At 34.6% G+C, this 24,347-nt stretch overlaps 1 protein-coding gene across 2 annotated transcripts in view; it reads right to left on the bottom strand.

Annotated features, from left to right (window-relative positions):
- The window catches only part of LOC132791772 (myb-like protein AA), a 61,519-nt gene extending 38,006 nt beyond the window's left edge, over positions 1–23,513 (bottom strand). The window contains exons 1-4 of one of the 2 annotated variants that reach the window (XM_060800823.1): positions 22,445–23,512; positions 19,970–20,477; positions 17,813–18,885; positions 2,311–2,583 (exon numbers count right to left, since the gene is read on the bottom strand). In XM_060800823.1, coding sequence (XP_060656806.1) covers positions 17,868–18,885; positions 19,970–20,277 — 1,326 coding nt within the window. In that variant the 5' untranslated portion in view covers positions 20,278–20,477; positions 22,445–23,512 and the 3' untranslated portion in view covers positions 2,311–2,583; positions 17,813–17,867. Of the gene's footprint in view, positions 1–2,310; positions 2,584–17,812; positions 18,886–19,969; positions 20,478–22,444 lie in introns of those variants that run through there. The other variant, XM_060800824.1, reaches the window with a different exon arrangement.
- Positions 23,514–24,347: the final 834 nt, after the last annotated feature.

Genomic DNA, 24,347 nt, shown 5'->3' with positions numbered 1-24,347 from the left:
GCGAAAAATGCAAACAGCATTGGGAATGGATCACATTCACCAAGGCCAGCTATTGCTTCTGTTCCTCTCTTCGGGGTCCATTGAAGGACTTTACTCAGCTCCACATGAGCTTTGTGTCCGTCAGTATTTGACGTGGGTGGAGTTGAGTTTCGCACGTGACATGTTTCCTTGTCGTGTCGCATAGGCTCACCGACTGATGCCTATGGCCATGGCCAAGAATGCCACCGACCAGTTCACTCTGCCATCCGGTTTGATCCAGTCAAAGTAGGCGTGTCTCTAGCCTCTGCTGGCTCGTTTACTTTCCGCACAATTTCATTATGTCATTTTATGCATTTCCCCAAGCGAAGTGCAATTCAATATTTCGTACTTTTTTTTCATTATGTTCTCAATAGTTGAAAAAAGGTAAATACATAGCAAATAAAAACGTGCTAAAATCAGGAATGAAAAATGAAGAAAACGTGCCAAAATTAAAGCCAGAATACAGAATTTTAAATCAAGATCCCAATTTTATAATAATTAAAGTTTGGCCATTCTTGAAATTCAACAAAAAAATTCCTTATCTAATATTGCAAAAATTTTAAAATTTAACCCAAGCCAAAAATTTCAAATCAAGATTTCCTAAGAATTACAGTTTTTAAATGCATTGCATTATATTGCGTAAAAATTTGTTTATATATTAGTAAGAGAAAAGTTACCTAAAATCTCAATATTTTCATTTGCCTTGCTCAATGAAAAAATGATATTTTCTTGAAACAATTAACCACATAGAAATACCATATTATGTATAAAAAAACTTTGCTGAAACCATAAAAATTATTTCAATGACAAGAAAAACTCAGCGTAACGCAAAAAGCTGAAACTTTTGCAAAGTTAACTTAGCATTCAAGTGAATTGAACAAATAATAAATAAAATAATGTTGGTTAAACAAAATATATAAAATTTTTCAAAGTTTTAACTTATTAGCATGTTATTATTTTCTTCTATTTGTTTATGCCTGCATCCCTTTAGATTTTTTGAATAAAATATAAAACTAAAATTAAATAAAAGAAACTATAAAATAAATTTCTTTACCTTAAATCAGTATGCATAAAAATATAAAACGCAACAATTGGCATGTCCAAAAAAGGAGACAACTCTTTAAAGCTTAAATGGTTAAAAGAAAAGTTCTGCAGGCCACTAAACGTTGCCACTATATGCAAATGAATGGAAATAAGCAAAAAGTCTATATACGAATGTAAAAGAGTGAGACAGTGAGAGAGAGTGCAAAAGAGATAGAGAGAGAGCAAGAGAGAGATGTGTTTGCGAGGCTAAGAGCGATTAAACGTCATTAGCATTATAATAGCATCGCGACTTTGACTTTGGACGTTAAGCCGAGTTAACGCCTATCCGACCTGCGGGAAAAAGTAGCCAGAGCTCTTACCCTTCTCCCTCCTTCTGTGGCAATGGATGGATAGTCATTCATCTTCATAGCAGCCACAAAAGCAACAACAACTGAAGAAGCAGAAGCAAAGTCATTACAGTTTCATTTTAATTGTAATTAAAGCGATTATTACGACGGAATTGTTGTTGTTGTTGCTCTTCATTTTAGTATAGTAGTTGTTGTTGCAGCTTATGCAGCAACTCCACGCATAATCTTGGCTACTTGCAACTGCCACCTGCCAGCTTTTATTTTCAATTTAAAAATTGCGCCAACTTTTTCTATTTGCTCGAGTTCAGCAACAACGCCCAAAGGTGTGTGTTTGTGTCTTGCTCTCAAGGGAAAACAAAGTCACAGACTCGCTGATTTTTCCTCTTTCCAAAATAAAGTTTGCTGCTCGTATGTTAAAGTGGTCTCTACTTATTATAGGGTATTATAACTTTGTTCCGGCAGAAAATATATAAGCAGAAGGAGGCTGACAATCTAGTATATTTTTGCCTCTATGGTATATTTGGAATGTAGTACTTCAATGATATACCAAATATGGCCTTCGGTATTTAATTGGGTTTATAATTTGGTATATCTTACAGTCGACTGTTACTTCCTTACTTATTCTCATTGAATTGAAGTTGATTTGCTTTCTACTGTTAGAATATGTCGAATAATCTGTCTTAAAATTTGCTGAAATGAATTATTAAAGAATCTAGCTACTTTTCTTATATTTGATAGACCACATTTTATAGTTTCTATTTAGTCCCATTTTTGTATTTATTTGTCTATACACAGATTACTTATAAGTTTACAAAATGCACATTACAGATTTAATAATTAAATAATTTTAATTATAACAAATTTGAAATCTGTTGATAGCGAGTATAACTATTACATTTTTTTATTATAATAATTTTTTTGACACTTGATTTATTCACAAATAACATATTTGTTTTTTATATTTATACTTTGTTCATACAGCAGGATTTATTAGTTAAACTCAAGTATTGTCAGAGTTGAAATATAATATTGCTATAATTATGTACAATATGGAAACTGCATTCTTTTTATTACAAATACAATCCATTTATATTTCATTTTACTTAATAAATAATCATAGTATAATATAGTTTGTCTTCTATGGCACAAATACAGACTCAATTAATGGAGTTGACTGCAAAGAGAAAAAAAGGAAAATTCATTGAAAATTAGGTTTCAAAATCTTTATTGCAAATGCTATAAAAAACTTGTAATTAGAGGAAAAATGTGATCAAATCGCATCGTATCGGATTGCATAATATCGAACCAGAGTCATAAAGCTTTAATTAAATTTATGCACAGTCGAAAAACTCAATTAAGAACCCATAGATCAGTTTTAATGGCCATTCGTCTAATTAAAAGGCCTTCGCACTGAATATTAGCCATAAAAAGTTTTATGGCCACAAAGAGATGGCTGTAAAACGTATCCAGGCAATTAGTATCGACGAAAAAAAAAATAGAATTTTGTTAGGCTTGACTGAAAGATACTCTTCAACTAAAGTTGGCCTAAATCGACGTATCTTTAGACTGCACAAAGGGTACACAAAGCATATTCAACTCTAAATTAACCATGACCACAATTCGCTCTGAATGAAAAGCAAATATTATTATGGAATGAGGTGAAAATTCGAAAGTGAAAAGAACAGAGCTGGTAGAGATGCACTCTAACACTTGCCAAAATAACCCGAAGGCCTAATTTTTCCACAAATGCTTCTCTTTTTATACTGCACTTTCATTAAAAATGGGCTTGAATAATGATATTATTGTGCTGTAACAACGCTATGGTCAAATGGTATAAACTACGTGATACCCTGTGTCGACGATTTTTTACTTATCTATGTGTAATTTAAGAAGGTAAAAACAACCCTGAACTGTGGTCTTGTTCAAACCTTTGTTAAAAATGGTATTTTGCTTACATGCCAGATTTTTAGTTTTGAGCTTGAAAGTATGAATATTATATTATATTATTATTATTAATATAAATATAAATATAAAAATAAAAAGAGACATACATAGCTTGACCTCCAAATGAAAGTTCCAAATAATACCAAATGGTAAAACCAAAAACAAATATCTTCTTATAAAGGAATCGTAATATAAGCTTATTTTACTTTCTCGATATGCTTTGCGGAAAAAGTAGGAAAGTTATGAGAAATTGAATACATTAACGAAAACTTTGGTGTGTTGAAAATGCAACTCTAAATTTAGTGTTGGTAAACAGCATACAGACAGGTATACGATGTATGTAAATATGGTAAGTGATACTGTAATGTCACAATTTGTCACTATAAAATAATCTGCTATATTTATTTTCCAAAAATTGTATCTACAATTATAATGATTGTCTTTTCAATCTCTATTAACCATTTGTGAACAACTAAATCAGTCGAATAGTTTTATTATTATAACTAAATCAATATAATTTTATGGCTAGCCCTCTATGCCTGTTTTCTTGAGAGTTTACAGGGTATCTAAAGAGCAGAAGTGAAGAGAGCAAAGAATAACAGCAGCTACACATAGCACACACTTGACATGTGTGGCGTGTCCCTGAAACTCTCGACGAAAAAACCACAGCTAGTCACATAGAGAATTAAGGAGGGGAAAAGGGAAAGGAAGCCAATGCAGCAGAGCTAGAAGATAGAAATCACCATCTCACTTACTCCGCTTTCTACGCTAGTCTAGTAAGAGAGAAAGAGAGATGCTGTGGATTTTACGCACTGCTAAATAAGCAATTTGCAAAATGTCCAAACCAATAACATAACAAATGACAGTGGCTCCAACAGCGTTGCGGTTAGCTGACTGGATAACTGGCTGGGTTTTCCTCGAGATGGCAACGGCAGCAGCTTCAGCTTCGACTCTGGCTTCAGCTTCAACTGCAGCTGCAGCTGCAGCTAATCAAAATAAAGGTTAAGGCAGTCATGCCAACATTCGTGGGGCGAGTGTGAAAGTTTTTCCCTCTGTGTTCAATTGCTTTTGCACCTCAGCTGAAACAGCGTGGAGCGTGTCTCGCAAGTGGTTTATTCAAATGAATCCCGCCCGAGTCCTTGGCAGGAGGTCAACCACAACAAAACTCCATGCAAAAAACAAAAAGGGAAAATAGAAAATATGCAGGTGTCAGCAATTGACACAATCGAGAGTTGCATATACATATATATATATGTATATGTGTCCAATGGCGACTAGATAATTGAGTTATTCATATACTCAGACAGGGACTTTTATCTTTATCTTTAAATACTCCTTCTTCCATTATGTTTGAATTTGTATAGAGAGTTCTTCTCTCAATCTCTATCTCAATCTCAAGTGCAACCCTTATCGTTGCGCTGTTCTTTCATGTGAAAATCTCATTAATTGGCAACGCACCGCAACGAGACAATGGCCCAAGTGGCTGGGATAATGGCAAAACTCTTAACGCGCCTAAAAGCACACTTTAAATATTAAAGTCGAAATGCACCCCCGAAAATTGTCGATGGTCGATGGTTTAAGGCAAACTACGAGAGTACGAGAGCATGTTAGAGCTGTTGTCATAGGCCCATAGACAACGTTGACAACGTCAACAGCATCAACACAACCGCAAAACATCAAACTGCGTTGCAGGCAAATGGTGCATGCACCCAACTCCTCCCACTCATCTCATCTCCTATCTTCATGCCACCCACAGTAACAGGAGTTAAACTGAGAATGGAGATGGAGATGGCGATGATGACGGAGTCGGTGCTGGGTGCCGAAGCCTGGGCAACTTCGAGGTTACGGAGGCTAAACGCAAAGCCGTATAATTTACAGCTCACCTCAGTAGGCTGAGAACTTGGCGTTGGCTTAACCAGACATAGATAGCAGCGCACAGTGTGGCAAGTGCTATTGTGAATGTCTTTTATATATAGTCAAAATATAAATAGCAAACCCTTTAAACCTACATTTCAGAATTATGTCATTAGGAACTATATAATATAAATACAAATAAAAAAATAAAATTATTAATAATTACAAAATAATATAGAAAGAAATAATATAGTAAGACTTACTACATTTTCGCAATTTATTCGAATTATTTGCAGACACCCACAATAAGTTAGAGTTCTCAATGAAATCGAACAAGAAAAGAATGTCTAAAATAATATATCTAAAACCTTCTTGGTGATACATTTTTTTAATGTAAATTTGCTTTTAATAAATGTAGTATAGGTTAACTTGTAACATAAGACCTACTAATAAAATTAAATATAACTAAAAAATAACTTTTCCTTTAAACTATTTGTTTACTCTCTTCAAAATTAATTAACCGCTGTTTAATAGGTTTGTTTTTAATAAATATTATAAACTTTAAGCTAAAAACTGTCTTATAAAACATTTAATCTGAACTTTGCACTGTCAACTATTATTCCTAGTTCTAAAAATATAAAAAAATATTATACGATTTTTTATTAGTAATAAAAGAAGACCATATTCCTTGCTGTTCTTTGAAGCTGCCCTTTAATAAATTTCTAGATTTTAATAAAAATTAATAAATATTAAGAAAAAATGTAAAGTAAATTTGGTGTGAACTTTTTTCTTTCTTTTATGAAATTAGATTACATTAGATAAAAACTTTTTCCGCTAGGGAATCTCAACAAACTCTATTTAATAAATTTGAACCGCATTTTAATAGCTCTTGCACCACTGTGAAGAGGTGGTTAGAGGTTCAGTTGTGCACTTGACAGCTGCAACGATGGGGGCGTGTCAGACACCTACGCTGATGATGGTACTGCGTCTGTTTATGAATGTAACGTTGACCAGCGACAGCAACAGCGAGGGCAGCGACGATGTCGACGATGACGTTGACGGCTGGCATAATTGGCGCTGTGCATCTTGAACTTGTGCGGCAACTTGTGGCATGGCATTTTGGGCAGAGGACGCAAGGGTCAAGGGGGAGTCGATTTTGCGTTAGACGTGCCGGAAATCAACTTAACACAACCGCAAAAGCGCAATCTCCTGTCTCCTGCCCAAATATTCTCCCTTTCACTCAATTGCACTTCCTCTCACTCTCTGTCTCCCCTTCCCCTCTTACTCACACTCCCTCTCTAATATATTTTTTTTGGCTTTTGACTGTGTGTGAGTGTCTGGTGTGTTGGCATTTTGGATAATTGGTGTGTCCATGCTGACCATTGTCCCAATGACTCCCCAACTAGGCGACAGCTCCCTCGCTGCACATTAAGCTGCGCTTTAGCCTCCCCCCAATTTCCCTTGCCTCCTCCTTCGTCTGCTTCTTCCGCCCGCCGCACAAAATTGACTTAATGATGCTTCGATGCAACAGCAACAACTTCGCCGACGACGACGTTGTGGCGACATTTCCTACGCACTCAGTCGGAGTCACTTGCTCCCTGTGGTCCCATAATGATGTGGTGCATGTTCCACACACAAGGGTTGACTACCTCACCCCCTCCCTGCCTATCCCTTCTTGCCTCTCTACCGCCTTGTTTTGCATGTGCGAACATTTTAAACCCATTTTAGCCAGACGTGTTTTGTTGCTCAACGGCGCCTTCAAGTAATACTTTGTATATGTCCAACATTAATTTTATTTCAACGTAAATAAATTTGCAGCTATTTTTGTTATTTTAAAAGGTAATTTTTCAGAGAAATATGTGACCGACAAAAGAACTACATCAATTTTAGCAATATTAAATCAAATCATTAATCGAAAATAAGATAAACCAAATTCCAAATCATTTTTCTACATACTAAAGAATCCTCCTTAAAGTAAATTACATAAATTAATTTAATCAAAATTATTATATTATTATATCTTCCTTAAACTATAACATATTATACAATATTACATATTCCATGATTAGAGAAATTAATCCAATAAAATCCTAAAAATAAATTTCTATATATTAGATTGAGAAGTATGAAAGCAAATTAACGTTTTATAGAAATTAAATTTATTTTTGTCATTGTTTGAGGCGGATTTCGAAACAAATTCATCAACTGCAGAAGTCTCAAAATCCATACCAAATATTCTATATAATCAATTAAACAAATATATTTAACAAAAGCCTAAAATAGTTTTCTTTATATTGCAGTTTTTTCTTCATAAAAAATAAAAGCAAATTAAAGTTTATAAAACAAACAAATATGCAATACATGTCTGAGAAAAATGCAAAACTCTTTTTACAATAAAAAGGAAATAGATTTAAGTAACATAATCTACAACTGCAACAGACAATGAGCTGAACAAAACCAATTTATTTAAATAATCCAAGAAAAGATTTGCCTGAACAGCTTTAAATTCCTCATACATTTTTTCGTATTCCTCCTTTTATTTTCCCCAATTGAAATCAATGCGTAGAAATACATTAACGAAATGAATGTAAACTAAATATTCGGCCATTTATGTAAATGCACAAGTCAAACACAATAAGGAAAACAAAAGATAAACAAATTCCCAAAAATTGTGTAAATTTGTAATATATTCAAAATAAACAAAATGCAAAACGCTGCTAAAATTTTGTGGATGGTTTTTTTTGCTGTGTGTTGGGGAAGGGCTTAACTTTGCTTTTTAGCTATTAATCAAAGCAAATAGCTAAGGGAGAAAATAAATATTTAATTACCACTCAACGTCAATTTTTGCCAAGGGAAAAAGCACTTGTAATTGTTTTGTTTTTGTCGATGGGGCGGAGGCGATTTTCATATTTTGTAACCTGCTTTTGGGGAATTTTTAAGCCGCTTTTCCAGTGCTGGGTTTTTCTTTGCATTTCATTAGGGAAATGCATAAACAGTGCCCAGGCCTTTTGCCTGCTTCAACTTCACTTCCCTCTTCCCTCTCTCAACACTCTCAACTGTTGCATATCCGAAGGCGCCGCAGTTGTTGACTTCGTTGCAAGAATGTGCCTCAAGTGGCGCTGCAGACGCCGAGCTGCGAATTTGTCCAAACAGTTAATGTAATTAGTCTGGCATTTTATTTTACAATTGGCCGCACATTTTAGCTGGTAATTAATTGTGTATCGTCGTCGTCGTCGTGAATGACAAGCTTTGAATCGAAGCAGAAGTAGTTGCAGTTTCTCGTGAATTGAAATTGGCAATTTATAAATGTTGTGTGTACTTTCATTTCAAATTCATTTTCATTTTCCATACAATTCATTTCTGTTCGCATTGCAATTCGTTTCATTTTCGGTTGTCGTTTGCCACTCGCCGCAGAATAGCAACAAATATTATTTGCCTTGCTTTTTGGCTTTTACGGCAATCAATTTCTGTGGTGCTCCGCTTGCCAAATACCAAAATACCAAATACCGACTATGCCATTAATAGCATCTCTCTCTCTTTCTCTCTCTCTCTCTCTCTCTTTGCCTCCTCCGCCCCCCAAAAATATTATCAACGATTTGTGTACACTCAATTATCATTCATGTGTCGCTATATATACGTATGTATGTGTCCTTCGTCCGTATGTGTGAATAGTTTGTTGTCTCACACACTCGAAAGTAATAAAACTGGCATTTATTTGCCCAACAATTTAAATATGGACACAAAATTAGCACTGAGAAGAAAATATATTAAAAGGCAGTTGGACTGTAGAATATTCTTTATACATTCTTAAGATTTTTAACCATTTTAATTAATATTACATTAAATTAATAAGCCACTTATTATCAAAAATACGTATATTATTATACACACTACTCATAGAGTGTTAAAACTTTGTGCCGCCAGAAGGAGGTATCTCAAAGTCGAGCACACTCGAATGTTGCTTTCTTACTTGTTTATAAATAAATAAAAAATATATTCAGATGCTTGATAAATGCTTTTGAAGAAAACCGATACATTACTATTTTAAAGGTAGCTTCGTATTCAATCTTTTAGTACAACAAATATAGAAAAAGCGAATCAGATGTAAAAACCTTATGTAGAAATTTTACACCCATTATTATAACATCTTTATAAATTATTAGTAACTAAAATTATCTTTATCTTACTAATTTACTACTGTGTAGGTACTGTTACAATTAATTCTTATTCTATCTCATATCCCTCAGAATATTTCTGCACTTACAGCTCTTGATGTAATATTTATAAGTACTTTATTTCAAAATCAGAACAAAAATGAATACATATTCGTTTAACCGTAATTTTATGCCTGCCAAATGCTTTTAAAAGCCACAGATACTTCGCTATCTTAGAGATACTTACGTAGCTAACTCTTAAGAAGAAATTTGTTAACTTGTAGATACGAGTACTAATCTTCATTTCATAGCTGCCTTTGGAGTTGTCTTTGTAATCACATATCAAGTTCCTTTCAGCTAAAACTCATTCCTTAACTATTTTCAAAAGTTGCGCTCGAAAACTAGCAAAAGTCCTTGAACATACAACAACTTTTAATTAATAAGCAACTGCACTTTGCTAAGCCTACGATAAAGGCCCCAAAAGAAGCTCTCTTGATATTTTTGATTGAAATGCTTAACGCTGATTGTGAAAGGAAGTCAAAGTAAAAACTGTGAGTGAGAGTTTTTTCGGCTCTCTCTCTCTCTCTTTGCCCCATGAGCTAATGATGATAATTTTAATGAATAACTTAAAAAATTTTTGCGTTGAGTTGTCAGGCCGCTTGACGGCAGCGGCAATCAAAATTATTAATTTATGAAAATTTACAGAAAATTCTCAAGCACTCGTGTTGACTTTAGAATATATTTCGTTTTCCTTTTTTTTTGCGTCAAAGTTATGAGCACATCCAAAAGGTAAACTTCCATAAAATGTGCAGCAATAAATTTTGCAATTATTTGTTTTACAGCAAAAAAGGGACGAAAAACTGCGATGAAAAAGTCAAAAGAAATGCAAAGGGTGAGGGGCAGACTAAGGCGCCATTTTTAGTGCTCGGCCATTGCATAACAAAATGGCGCCAGCTGGCGTCATTTTTACGCCCGATTGATGTGCAATATATTCAGCACGCGTCAGCCAATGCAGCCGATGGCCAAAGTGTTGCAATGACACCAGTCAAAATGGGAAACGAACTTATAATTAATGGGGTGGAAAGTTAAACAATCGAAAATGGCAGCCAAATTTTTTGATTCTCATTAAAGCCTAATCTTCTGACCTCTATTTGTTCATTTTCTACAAAGTTTTTGTTTTACAATAAAGTTTGCTTTTATGTGCTTTCAGAGAATTTTTCTTAAATATGTAATAATTGACGCTTACTTATAAGACTATTTAATAAAATATGATTTAAGGGACTGCAATTAATTCTTCAATAAATGTTTTTGTAACTATTTTTAATATTAAGCTTTAAGCTTTAATTTTTTTTAGTAAGCAACTATTTTCAGTAGTAAACTAAATCTGCAATTAATTAAAAAGTACAGCTTAGGTCTTCAATAACACTATACTATTTTTTTTTAATTCTATGAAAAAAGTAAATAATTTAAGTATGGGACAACAATTTCTTGATTTTAAAACGTCATAAAGACAGTTGCTTTTCTGCCTTACAATATATTTTAAATTTTAATAATAAGTGACAAAAATGTTTTGCAATTGAAGGTCATAAAAGTTAAACTGCTTTGAAATATATTTAATGCTGAGTTGTGATTTCTTGCAGTTAGTTGAGATTTCAGCTGATGTCACTGCAATTTTGGTAAGTCAAATTAATCGCTGGCAAAGCAGCTGACAATCCATTTCTAAAGCGATTTTATTGGCATTCGACTTCTTGGGGTTTGAGTAGAGAAAGAGAGGCAGGAAAAGAGAGGGAAGAAGAGGGAAGGAGGGAGAAGAGAGAGGGACTGTTGCCAGTTTTATGATTGCAGCGCACGTCGAAGACGCTGCACGTCATCAATTCTTTTGACATGTCCTGCGGCCATTAATGCTGAGTTGAAGTTGAAGGAGACGACGACAACGTTGCCACAGCGTATACTATGTGTGTGTGCCTCCCTACCTCCCTCTCTCTCTCCCCTTTTCCCATCACTTTCTGTGTATGTGTGTGCGCTTCCGCTGCCTTTCCGTTGCCTTTTCCCAATGGCTGCGTCTCAAATTAACCTGATAGCAGCGACTGCTTTACGTATGCTGTCAAATTTGCCCCAAAGACGCAGGAAGCATTTGCCACTCATCAGGCAGAGAGAGACACAGCGGAAGTGGAGCAGAATTCGAAGGCGCCTTCAGCTCATTAAAAATGCAATAGCGTCTAGAACTGACTCCACTCTGCCTATATCCGACATGCATACAATATCTATATAACGGCATATAAAGACCAGTCAATATATTCACAAGCTTTTGTGTACTCAGCCTGCAATCGGATACCTTATTTGTAAATGTGTGTGCGGTAGACTTCCCAATCTAGCTTATGTTTCTATTCAAATTAGTTGGCTCCTATATTCCAGTTGCCATAGCAACAAAAACAACCTCAGTTTGTGGCAATTGACCACAACATGCAACACATTCGGGTTTTTGTTATTATAATTATGCTGATAGCCATTTGCAGTTGCATTTGATTGCTTGTTGCATCCATTCAATAATCAAATCCTATAACTTCCAACTACATTTATTCTTGAATAATTCCTGCCAAGTTCTTTGTATGTTGCACAGAGTACTTTCACCTCTCTCTCTCTCCCCCTCTGGCTGTTGCATGCGAACGTATTTTGTTTGTCAACCGATTAGCATAAAACTGATTGACATCTTCTAAATGCATGTCAAAAGTCAAGCAACATCTGCAACAACAGATGTTACTTCTTAGCTCCACAATTTGTGAGTTCAACTTGACAATTATTCGTACATGTGAAACCACTGGCAAACTGCAAATGCTTTTACAACTAGCTTGATTTGTTGACTTCGACATTTATTTAAATTTATGGTACTATTATCGAAAACAAAAATCAACTATGTAATCTATTAAATGTGTACGAACTTTAAGCTTTAAGTTCGGTTTTATTATACGTGAACAAAAACAAAACAGGTATGAGGGTAACGAAGGAAAAACGCCTTCGTCACACAAATATACCTCAAATATACTGAAAAATATAAAACTAAAGTATATTTGGTATAAAAATATACTGTAGATCTGTAACCTTTTCTATCTATTTTTCTGTTACCATTCAATTATGAATAAAAAATTATTTTTCATTTCATACAGTTGAAAAAGTAAGAGTTTATAAGAAGTTGGTTAATTTAAACGTATAAAATTCCCGAAAAATAACATAGATATATGTACCAAAATACGTCAGAATAAAGTAAATTTGGTATAATAATATAGCATATGTATATACTAAATATGCTAAGATAAAGAATATTTGGTATAAATATACTGTAGGTTTCTTATTTATTTTTTTTCCATTTCGGAATTCTACACTAACTACAACATTTTTCTTTTTCTTAAAAACTTTCAATAAACTTAATGATTTCTTATTTAATTTCAACTTTCAACTACAGAAGGAGAGAAAAACAAGTAAGAAAGCTACAGTCGAGTGTACTCGACTGTGAGATACCCGCTACCCATTTTGAATAAAAGAAATATATTTTGCGGTATTTTCTCAAAATATACCAAATATACTGCAAAAATACTAAAAATATACCGAATGGTATATTTGGTATATCGACATAGTACCGTATTCAAAATATACCATAGACGGCACAATATACCAGATTGTCAGCCAAAGCAACTAAGACCCCTAGTAAGTAGGCGTTTTTTACCCATACAAAAGTATTTCTTTAATAACTTCGACAATTTTTATCTGATCGCAACCAAATTTTCAGAAATCATAAATACTATAGTTATTATTGTATATACCAAAATTCGGAACTCTAGCTTTAAAATTACGCTTGTTATTCGATTTTTTTGATTTGCGGGGGGCGGAAGTGGGCGTGGCAAAAATTTGAAACAAACTTGATCTGCGTGCAAACATAACAAATGCAGGCTCTATCTCTTATAGTCTCTGAGATCCAGTGTTTCATACGGACAGACGGACAGACGGACATGGCTATATCGTCTCGGCTGTTGACGCTGATCAAGAATATATATACTTTATAGGGTCGGAGATGCCTCCTTCTACCTGTTACATACATTTCCTGCCGGCACAAAGTTATAATACCCTTCTACCCTATGGGTAGCGGGTATAATAAAAGATTAAAATGGAAAAGTGAACTGAAATTCCATATAAATAGTAATCAAGCTTTAAAATATAAAATTAATCCCATGCTCGAAACCTTATCAAAATATAGAAATCCACAAAACGCCAGTCCCCCAATGTTGATCTTTAGCCATCAAATATTGGCAAACACACACTCTCACACACACACGCAGGCAAAGTAAATTGCAAATATTATATATGGAAAAGTTAGTGAAAATCAATTGAAAAATCTAAAAATCAACAAGCGTAAAAAAGAAGCAAAATGCAAAGTGCAAAAGTCAATAGCGGGAGAAAAACAAAAGGCAAACATAGCAAAATGCCGATAAAAATCGCAAAGTTTTCAAATATTTTAAAACATTTTACGGCATTTTGGGAACACGCAAAACATAGAAAAAACAAACGAAAATGAAAATGAAGGGTTTTATAAACCGAAAAAAGGGCAACATATTAATCAAATAAATGCGTTTTTATTATTGCTAAAAAGTTGTGCCGCCGTTTGGGAGTAAAACGTGTCAGAAGCAGCCACAGCTACAGTTTTTTTTTAGCATAGCAGAAGACGAGCATCAGCTTCAGTCAAAATCCATTCAACTTTTACGACTATTGTAAACATTAACTTGCATATGCAATTTTATGTGCAAAAGGGCTAAGCGCCGCGGGCTATGCAACAATTTCCTAACTTGGGCGCTATTCACGAAACTTGCCTCGTCCTTCAGAGAGTACAACTACAACTATAGCTGTGTATGGGTCGTATAGTCGTATTTATAGAGTCGCAGTTTAGCCAACGCCTCAGACATTGTAACCAACTGTGATTTAAGTTTTTTATTATACAGATCGCACTGCTTGCTTCCTTTGGGGTTAGTTTCAAAACAGCAAAATAAGTAGGGAAAAAGCCTTACAAGAAAAATGTGTGTGTGCGAGTGTGTTAAAGGAAGTGTTAAATTTATGCAAGTGACTTTTTGAAATTCGAAATCGATAATATGTTAGAGGAAGTTTTTAAAAAGCAAAGCTTATAGCATATACTACAAGCAAAAGCAAAGAATCTAAAAAAACCAACATTTTGCAGTATTAAATGGGTTTTATGGGACATTTAAAGATCACTCTTTAATGGAGGAAATATCGGAATAAAGAAGAGCAAAGCAATTACAGAGTATAATAGAGAAGGAAAAATAAAAGATTCTCTTATTATTATTCTTATTTCAATGATAAGTTTCAATAAAACTATTTGCACATATTTAATCCGAATAAGTTTCACGAAATGTCTTTATGCTAGGATTGATTTATTTTGAGATTATAAAATAACGTAATTAAAAATGTTGATTTATTTAAATGATAATAAATGTAAATCCAACAATATAAAGATCTTTAATTTGCTCTTATATTGTTGGTTGTAAAAAACCCCTTATTGTCCTTTCAATCGATTGCCTTTTCCCCCAGCTCCCAAACTTTTGATGTTTTTTATATGCTCGTTAAGGCAACACAACTTTTTTCATGGTGGAATGTGGGAAGGGGAGCGGGGATCTTTTTTTGTTGCATTTTGGAGATTTTTGAATCAAAGTTGTGCTGCTGTTTGCCCTATCAGCGTCGCGCTGCGTTTCATATAACGATAATTTATGGCAAATTTATAATGTTGTAAGTGCCAACAAACTTGCTGTAACTATCCATAAAATGCCACACACACTCACACTCACACTCACACACACGCACACGCACACTGAGAGAGAAGCCACCCACTGCGTTGGCTACTGAGCTGAATTGAGGCTGAGCTCGTAAAGCTGTTGCCATAGATACCAGATAGTAAAGGGAGAAGACTGAGCGCCAAAGAGAGAAAGCAAGAGAGAGGGAGTGAGGGAGATGGCACTAGAAGAAGAAATGTGCGAGACGCGAAGAGTTGACGGCAAAGCCGCAGTGGCAACTAAAGCAAAGGGCACACTTACTCACACATTCACGCAAACAACGCAGAAGCGTTTCTGCATAAATATTACAAAATCGTAAAATACACACACACACACACACTCTTCTCAGTTGAGTAGCCATGTGTGTGTGTAGTGTGAAGTCACACGATTTAGGACTAGAGGCGCAGTCAGCCAACTCTTAGAAGGGCATAAACATCGGTCAGTTAAGAAATTGCCTTCTACAAAGTTTTCCCTAGCTAAGAGATTTTCTAGAGTTCAAGAAATTAACCAACCTTACACCTTAAAAATACCATTGCAAATTAATCAATCAACATACTAATAATAAAATTATACAGCTCCAGAGTATTATAGATAGTTTAAATTATGAATTTCTTTTAATTTCAGACATCGGTTAGAACTAATTATTTTTAAGAGCTTTAAAGGCTTTTAAGGAACGGTTTTTCAGTTTTTATGAATTAAATTATATCCAGAGTTAAATTTGGAGCTTTTTATTAAGCTCAAAGTTCCTTGTTATCAATAAGTTTTTAATGTGAAAATCCATCATTAAATGTTTTTTATCACAAAAACTTTTTCAATTAAAATGTTAATTCAAAATACATTCTCTTTCCTTAAATGGACTAAAAGGAAAGCTTTTTACTATTTTTGTAGATTAAATTAAATACTAAGTAAAAATGTTTAACTTTATATTAAAGTTAAAGTTTCTTGTTATCATTAATTTTTTAATGTGAAAATCTCAAATAGTAAAAATACATATGAAATTTATATTATCGTTTAAAAATTTCTTATTATGTTCATTACATCTCTTTTTTTGTACGACACGATGAAAAAATTTCTTTCGCTATTATTCTCATTATATTGGAATAATTATTGAAATTCAACTATCAGACTATTTATATTATTAAAATTAATATTAATCTTATGCAAGCCAAATGTAAATATCTTCAAGTGTACATCCCAAATATTCCAAGTTTAGCTTTTCTATCGTAACTTTTCGAAATTGGCCAACTCCATATTGAAATCGTTGCCTCGAGTTAAGTGCAATATGTGAAATTTATTGGTTCGTGTTTTTTGTGCCAGTTTCTGATTCCCAGTGCTCACTCACTCTGTCTCACTCTCAACTCTGCATCTATCTCATTCTATTTGTTGTTACTCTGTCTCGGTCATTGTCCGTTTTGTGATGATGTTGGGTTTTGCTCACTTGGCATGTTGCATCGCATCGCATAGCTTTGCTTCGCTTTGCTTTGGGTATTTTATTTATGCGTGAAATGCTTTCGAATTTTCGCCAACTTGCAACGCTTTGTTTAGTCGGATATGTTGCACTCTCATGTCTCCTTTTGTGTCCTGTCTGTATCTATATATATATATGTGTGTGTGTGTGTGTGTGTGTGTGTGTGTGTCTGGGCCACTTCAGCGTACGGAAATTAAAACTTTTTTATGGTTCTCCTAGAGCCATACATATATAAATTTAAATATATTGTTGCAAGTTGCCACATTTTCAAGTGGCGACCACACAAATTGGTCAAACTAATAAATTTTGTGGAACTCAACTAGTTCCACAAGTTTTCTGTGCCAAACATCAGCAAATGTTGGTCACAAAGAATGTTGCAAGCAAACAAACGAGAACGAGAAGGCGACAACGGAGGCAACTTGTAAAGGGATTTCCCAAAAATTTCAACAGACTTGGGATAAAATGTAGAAAGCATAAATGATTAAAGGAGATTATTGGTAAACAATTTTGTCATTTTAGTTAATGAACAAATTTGTAAAAACTAATTTGCCCCATTTGCTTTGAAATCCTTTTTATATTACAAAAAAACTAGTTTAGTTGAGGTTCTGCTCTTAATTACAATAATTTCTGTAAGCTTGTCCATCTAAAGTTACTCCCTAAATATCTAAAAAAAATAATAATTTAGATATATCTATATGCATAAAGTAATAAATAATGTTGATAATGTTAAATTTGACAACTTGATTAACAAGAAAAACCCTGATGGAAAGTGCTCTAGTACTATAAATTTAATTTTAATATAATCTAATTCTAATCGGAATTGTAAGAAATGCAATATAAATATCAAGAAAAAATACTCTACTAAAAACCGTTAAAAATTATTAAACAGTTGCTTAGCCTGCATACGAGATGAAAGGCGTTTAATAGCAGGCACGTTAAAGTTCAATCAATTAATGTCGTACTTGGAAATCTTCAATTGCGTGATTTTAAAGAATTTTTTGAAATGCTGATTGGTAAATCAAAGATATGCATTGAAAAATAGACTAAAAATAAATGCGAACAACATTATTTCGATTTGCTCTTCCGCTAAATTTACCGAACTTTTGTCAACCCCTCGTATACGTAATTTATAAAATTTGCTAGACAGCTTACCTGTGGATTAGATCCCTCGGCTTCCGCTGCTTGAAGAGCACGCAACAGCTTTAGTTTACTTCTCAGCTATCAGCAGCAGAATCTTATTCATCAGTTCGTTGGCCGCCGTCTCATGCAGAGTATTCAGTCGTGCGGCCAAAAAGTCGCCGAACTTAATGTAGAGCATCTCCCTTGGACTCGGCTGATGACGCGGCGTGCCAATGACGCCCGCTGCTGTGAAGCTGCTGCTGCCAGGCGAAAGGCGACCCCCGGCGCCCATCATGTCCACATCCACAATGGGCGGACAGGGAGCAGCACGATCATCATCATCTAGATCATCATCATCCTCGTACTCGAGATCATCGTCCTCGTCATCGATGCAATCGCCGGCATCCACATCGATCAGCTCGTTGTTGGTGTTGATGATCAAATGCGGCGGCGGTGTGGCATACAACGGCGTTGTGCCACCGACTTTTGCCACCTGCAGACGCGCTTTGAGTTGCTGCTTCGTTTGTGGTCGTATTGTTGCCAACTTTTGCTGTGATTTGCGTCCCGTTTCGTCCTGCGAGTCGGGCTCGTCCTTGATATAAATGGAGGGAGAACTGCTGCAAGATCTCGAGCTGCTGCAAAGTTGCACGTGCCCAGGCGGCGTTGTTGCAGCAGCTGTTGTCATTGGCGTCGCTGTCGTTGGTGGCGCCACAGTTGTGGCAACTACTGCTGCTGCTGCTGCTGTTGTTGGTGGCGTCGCCCTTTGCAACACACTCAAGGATGTCAGCGTCACATCTGGTTGCAGTTGCAACGCCTGCAGATGCTGCGCCTGTTGCTGCAACGCCACTGGCAACTGACTGATGTTTGGCAGAATTGGCGCAGCTGGAATGTTGGCCACAACACTCGTAGCTTTCTTGGCCTGATTGTTGGGATTATTCGGATCGCTGGGCGCAAAATATTGATACTCATCATGTCCCACGCTGTTGTTGTTGTTGCTGTTGTTCGAGTTGTTGTTGTTTGTATTGTTGTTGTTGCCACTGTTGTTGTTGTTGTTGTGGTTACCTGAGGAACCTTCGACAGAGCTGTGCTTGATGCGCTCACGAGATCTGTAAAGAATAATTCATTTTTATTAATTCACTTGTTAACCCGCCGAACTTTGTTCCGCCCTTATGACAATAAATAAGCAGATTGTGTTTTTTTTTATTATTTCACTCATTATTATTTCTGTATTTTAGTACATAGGTCTTCACCTAAGTAGAATATTTCGAATTCTTCTTGCTCGCGGCAGTGCTGTAGATAAATGTATAAATTCATAATATCGTACATAAATGTATGATACGTTACGCTCACAGCCTACTTACTGTGTTTCATTACTGACAACCTTATATATATATAGATTATTAAGTAAAAGATTCCAAAATATATTTTTACACATTTCACTTTGACATATATGAGAAATGCCTTATGATTTTAGGTTATGATAATGTGAAATCTTTTCCATTGATGTTTTTTTACAAAGCTTAAAAGCTTTAATGAGCTTTCAAAATAATACTCCATTTGCTAGCCAAATCAGAAGCTCCTTCAATGATGAAGATTTTGTATTAGCATTTTCTTATTTTTATTTATATTATGATAGTTTTAAAGTTGTTTACTTTTGCTTTGCTCCTAAATAGATTTCAAATCTATTCCTCTTTCAGTAGTATTTATTATGTCTTATAATTTTTAAGGAAGTTTCATAAGAAGTTTAAGTTTTTAATATTTAGTTTATTTTTATTAAATTATGTCGCCAGCTTAGCTAATGAAAACAAATTTATTAGGCCGATTGTTAAATTAAATTGTTTATTTATAAAGCTTTTATAAGCTTGCTCTCAACTCTTAAACTTTATAAGTTACGCTTTTGCCAGCTTACACATTTCAAGAACATATTTTAGTAGCTTTTGCGTGCTTTGAAGGCTTTGAAAAGCGAAAAAGCTCTTGAATACTCAAGATAGTTAAATAAAAAAAAATCATAATCATTTGATAAAAGCAGTTATTTGACGACAAACAAAATGTACTACCTTAAATCATCAGAAATCCTTCAAATAATATTAATGTAATTGAATTTAAGGAATGAAAGCCATATATTCTATTAATTTAACATATATTTTTGAGACTCACAATAATACACTTTAGGCTTTAATTTCTACTCACTTGCGCTCTCTGATGACCTCCTTGAGAAATGCCATGGCATCGTAGTATTCCCACTTGGACTTGAAACGCGATGTGCCGAGCATCTTCTCGTGGTTGAGTTCGCGGCGAAAGATCTCGCGAAGTGAGGTGAAGGTGCGTTGCACTCGCTCCCCGTTCACGTTGAACATGCGACCGAGTTCGTTCCATTTGAGAGCTTTTTTCTTATCGGAGCGTTTGTAGTGGGGCAGTCGGCAGTCCCAGAGTATGGGATTAAGGCGCACTAGCTCGATGAGTCGGCGCTTTTCGATGTTGTGACGTGAAAAAGCCATGGCCAAAATGTCAATTGCAACTCTCTCTCTCTCTCTCTCTGGCTCTCTCTTTTAACTCACGCTCTCTTAACACGCTCTTTGCTGTGTTTGTTATTGTTGGGGCCTCTTTTGCTACCACTACCAAAGCACACACTGCGCATGTGTGAGTGTGATGGTGTGCGTTTGTGTGCGTGTGTGTGTGTGTTGTCCCGTTTCGGATGCTGAGCGAGAAGTGAAGTGAGAAAATCGTTAATATTATTTGTTGCCCCGTTTCAATGGTCAACAAGCCGAAAAGTATGCAACATTTCAAGTATTTCTTAAGTTGGGGAGTGAGGCATTTTGGTCTTTTGTTTCTGGCCGCAAGTTCAACGAACTGAATATGCTGCGCCTATGCTTGGGTAGGGGCAACAGTTAGGGGTAAGAAAATTGGCAACGAATGGAGTGGGTAACAAAGTATTGAGGAGGCCAATAAAAATATGAATAAATATAAAATATTTCAAGATTAAATAAAAATAAATATTAAAAGATATTAGTAAAAAACTACGATAAACAAAATATATATATATATTTTTTGTACAATTAATTCATTATTTATTATTTGTTGGTAACTTAATATTAAAATCCAGGGTATAAAGTTCAATTTGATTAAATGAATTCATTGTATCTCAGATATCATTAAATTAGGAAATTGCAAATATTTTTCATTACCATTTCTTCTACTATCAATTATTTATTTATCTGGCTTTAAGAAAATGATAGATAACCAGTTAATAAAAACTTTAAACATGAATTCATAAACCTTAAAAAATGTTTGATATTTTTGTTGTTATCAAAATATTCTAAAGCCTTTTATTGATATACGTTTTGTTATCAAACTTGTTCAATTCTTAAAAAGTTAAGAAAAAATGCTACTCTAAACAAATTTAATATGTTTCTCACACTAAAGATCTCCAAATTATTTCCATCTCTTTCATTTTGCAAAATAAAAAACATTTCCCTTTGCACAAAAGTTGTATTCCATTTATATATATATTGTTTTATGATCCCACCCACTCATTGGGCCATTATTTAATTCAGGTGAAAAGCCAAAGAAGCGAAAACAATATCACATTCGCTTCGCACAAACTGAAATGATTGTATATGATTGTATATAAGAAAGTACTTCGCACACTTATAGTTAGCCAAACAAATCGTATAAAATAAACAATTTCATCGCCTTGGCTACTGAGTATTCTGAGAACACAAGCATTGTGGTCGAGTATAAGCAATGAAAAAGGTGCAAATATATAAGAATATATATAAATATATTTATATATAGGTATATTTTGTTACTTTTTACGAATCGCAACAGCAACTTTTTAGCTTTAAATATTAAGAGTTGAGTGAAAAAGGTTGAAATAATAACAACACCAAAATTCTGTTAATGTGTGTAGATATATATTTAGCAATTCTGTTGGCATAGGGGCAAGTATTTCTTAGAATTCCAGAATTTAAAGTCAGAATGACGCGCACAAAGAAATTGAGAAAGTGGAGAAATGATTAGTAACTATTTGACCTGATTCTTAACCGACTTTTGTCGAAAAAAGTAAATTTTAAAATAACTATGACTTATTATATATAGTTGGAAATTCCAACAGTTATTTAAAATAAGGGTATTCTGGATTTGACGAAAGTATTTTTCGAGTAATTTTAACAATATATTTCCTAAAGCATTTATCATCTTAACGTTTATAGAATGCTTTGTATGCGCTTATCGCAAAGAATGCGAATTAAAGTTCCTCAATAAGCAGTCAGATTGCATTGAAAGCGTAATATATGCAAATTCTCAGACACTTTAAAAGCGCATTGAAACTGATAGTGACATAAGATAAATTTTGAATTTTTAAATAATAAAAAAGAGATAATAAAAAATTAACTTATTTTAAGGTATTAATAAAATAATTTTTGATACAATAAGTAAGAATAAATTATATAAATTAAAATTCTCACCCATATTCAATATGTTCATTTAAAAAAGAATTTTTAATTTTTTTTACCTTATTTCGTAAGTAATAATTAAAAATATATAGCTTCATTTAAATGAGTAACTAATTAAATCCATAAATATAATATTTTATCACACTGTTTATCATTTAACAATATGTCAATATGAAAGCATCAAATACTTCATCATGCTGTTCACACTTACCAATCCTTCGTAAAGCTTCCTTTTTGTTAGCTACGCTCTCGCTCTCTCTCTCTCTCTCTCACTCTCTTTGTCGTCTTCGTTGTGTGCTTACGTAACGGAAATGTCGCTGCAGAAGCTTTCAATTTGTGTTACGTTTTTTCTTTTGTTTTGTTTCTGCTTTTTGCCAATTTCTTGTTAAATCGTTTTCAATTGTGTGCTTGCTGCACTACACAAAACTACACACACTTGCACTCACTCACACATACATATAGGCACGCTAAAAATACGCACAACAACGAAAATTCGCTGATACCAAAAAACCAAAAGAATCCGCAAAAAGAATTATTAAAAAAAAACACAAAACACTTGCACTTGTTTTAATTTCAATTTGAATTTCCCCGAAAACAATGTGATGCGATTTTCTTAAATATTTATTTATATACAGGTTTGAGGTTTCGCAGGCAACTGAAATATTTTATTAAATATTTTTTTGTTATTATTTGCTGCTGCTTTGCTTTATTAACAATATGAGCAGCAACGTTGGAGAATTTATTTCAATTGATTTCAATTAACAACACACACAAAACGTACTACAAGTAGTCGTTGTTATTGTTATTTACTCGTCTGATGCTGATGCTGATGCTGATGTTGCTGCCACTTGTCGCCGTTGTCAGTGTTAGTAATTGTTGCTGTTGTTGTGCGTTGTATGAAGGCTATGCAACAACTATTTGCCACCACAAAAATCTGTAAACGATGTGAGCGCGAAATGTACCACAAAATTCACCAACACAACTGCACTTTCTCTACACGTATGTGCGTACACACTCGCACACATATGCTCACACATGTACACAATAAGCGGGCGGACGCAATGAGAGTAGCAATAACAACAACAACAGCAGCAACTACAACTACAACTACACACACACACACTCGCATACTCAACTGCAAGCTCAATTGATATTTTTGTTATTGTATATTACTCGTATTTAATTCAAATGTTTATTGCTTTTGTTACGCGTGAATTTAGAATTTAGCGGCACACAATCGAAATGGCATTTTGTTGCCACTTCTTGGCAGCATCTGTGTTGCTGCTCGTCGCTGCTATCGCTGTTTTCTCACAACTTGCTGCTCCACAAAAACCAATTGTAAACGAACTTAAATTTTCTTGCAAATTGGCGGCGCAGCAGCCACTGATGATGAGCGCACGTAAGCCACATTCAGAGAGCGCGCCGCTCTGCCAGCTGCCTTCTGCCTTCTGCCTGCTGTCGGCGCTGCGCTGCGCTCTGCCAATGTTTTTGTTTGTGTGTGCCAAAGAGAGTGAGCACTCACTCTGACCGACCCACGCGTTGTTTTGGGGCTGCGTTCGCTTGGCTCTCTTAGTTGTTATTAAAACGCAGTTGTTGTTGCCGAGATAGAGAGAGAGGATGCTTAATGTGCGCTGTGTGCTTTCTGCTTTCTGTTTTCTGCTGATGTAAACAATTGGGGGAAGTATTTGCGCTGTTGCCAATAAATCTATGCACTCTGCGCCTTGTTGTCAAGTGAAGAGAAGAGCTCCCATTTTTATCAGGAGCGGCTGTGATATTCTTTCTGCATTACGGGCGCTCTTAATTGGCATATTAGGTGAGGTGAGGTTAGGTTAGGTTAGTATTTACAAAAATTTGCATTATTCAAATGAAATAATAAGTAAATTATGCAATTACTCTGAATAAATCTGCTCCAGTCACTTATATAATAATTTAAAAAATACCTTTTAATATTTTTAATAATTTGAAAACCAACAAAATAACAACATAATTCCACGCATGTATAGAGACCCGTATATAAAAAAAATATACTAAAGTATTTACCTTAAAAATATATTAAAAACTATTCTCTAACCAAAAAAAAATAATTTATTATACGTTCATTTTATTAACAAGTT

The sequence above is a fragment of the Drosophila nasuta genome, chromosome 3 (assembly GCF_023558535.2).
Source record: "Drosophila nasuta strain 15112-1781.00 chromosome 3, ASM2355853v1, whole genome shotgun sequence".
NCBI lineage: Eukaryota > Metazoa > Arthropoda > Insecta > Diptera > Drosophilidae > Drosophila > Drosophila nasuta.
Note: the sequence above shows the minus strand (reverse complement) of the source record. Positions and strands in the feature narration are given on the sequence as shown.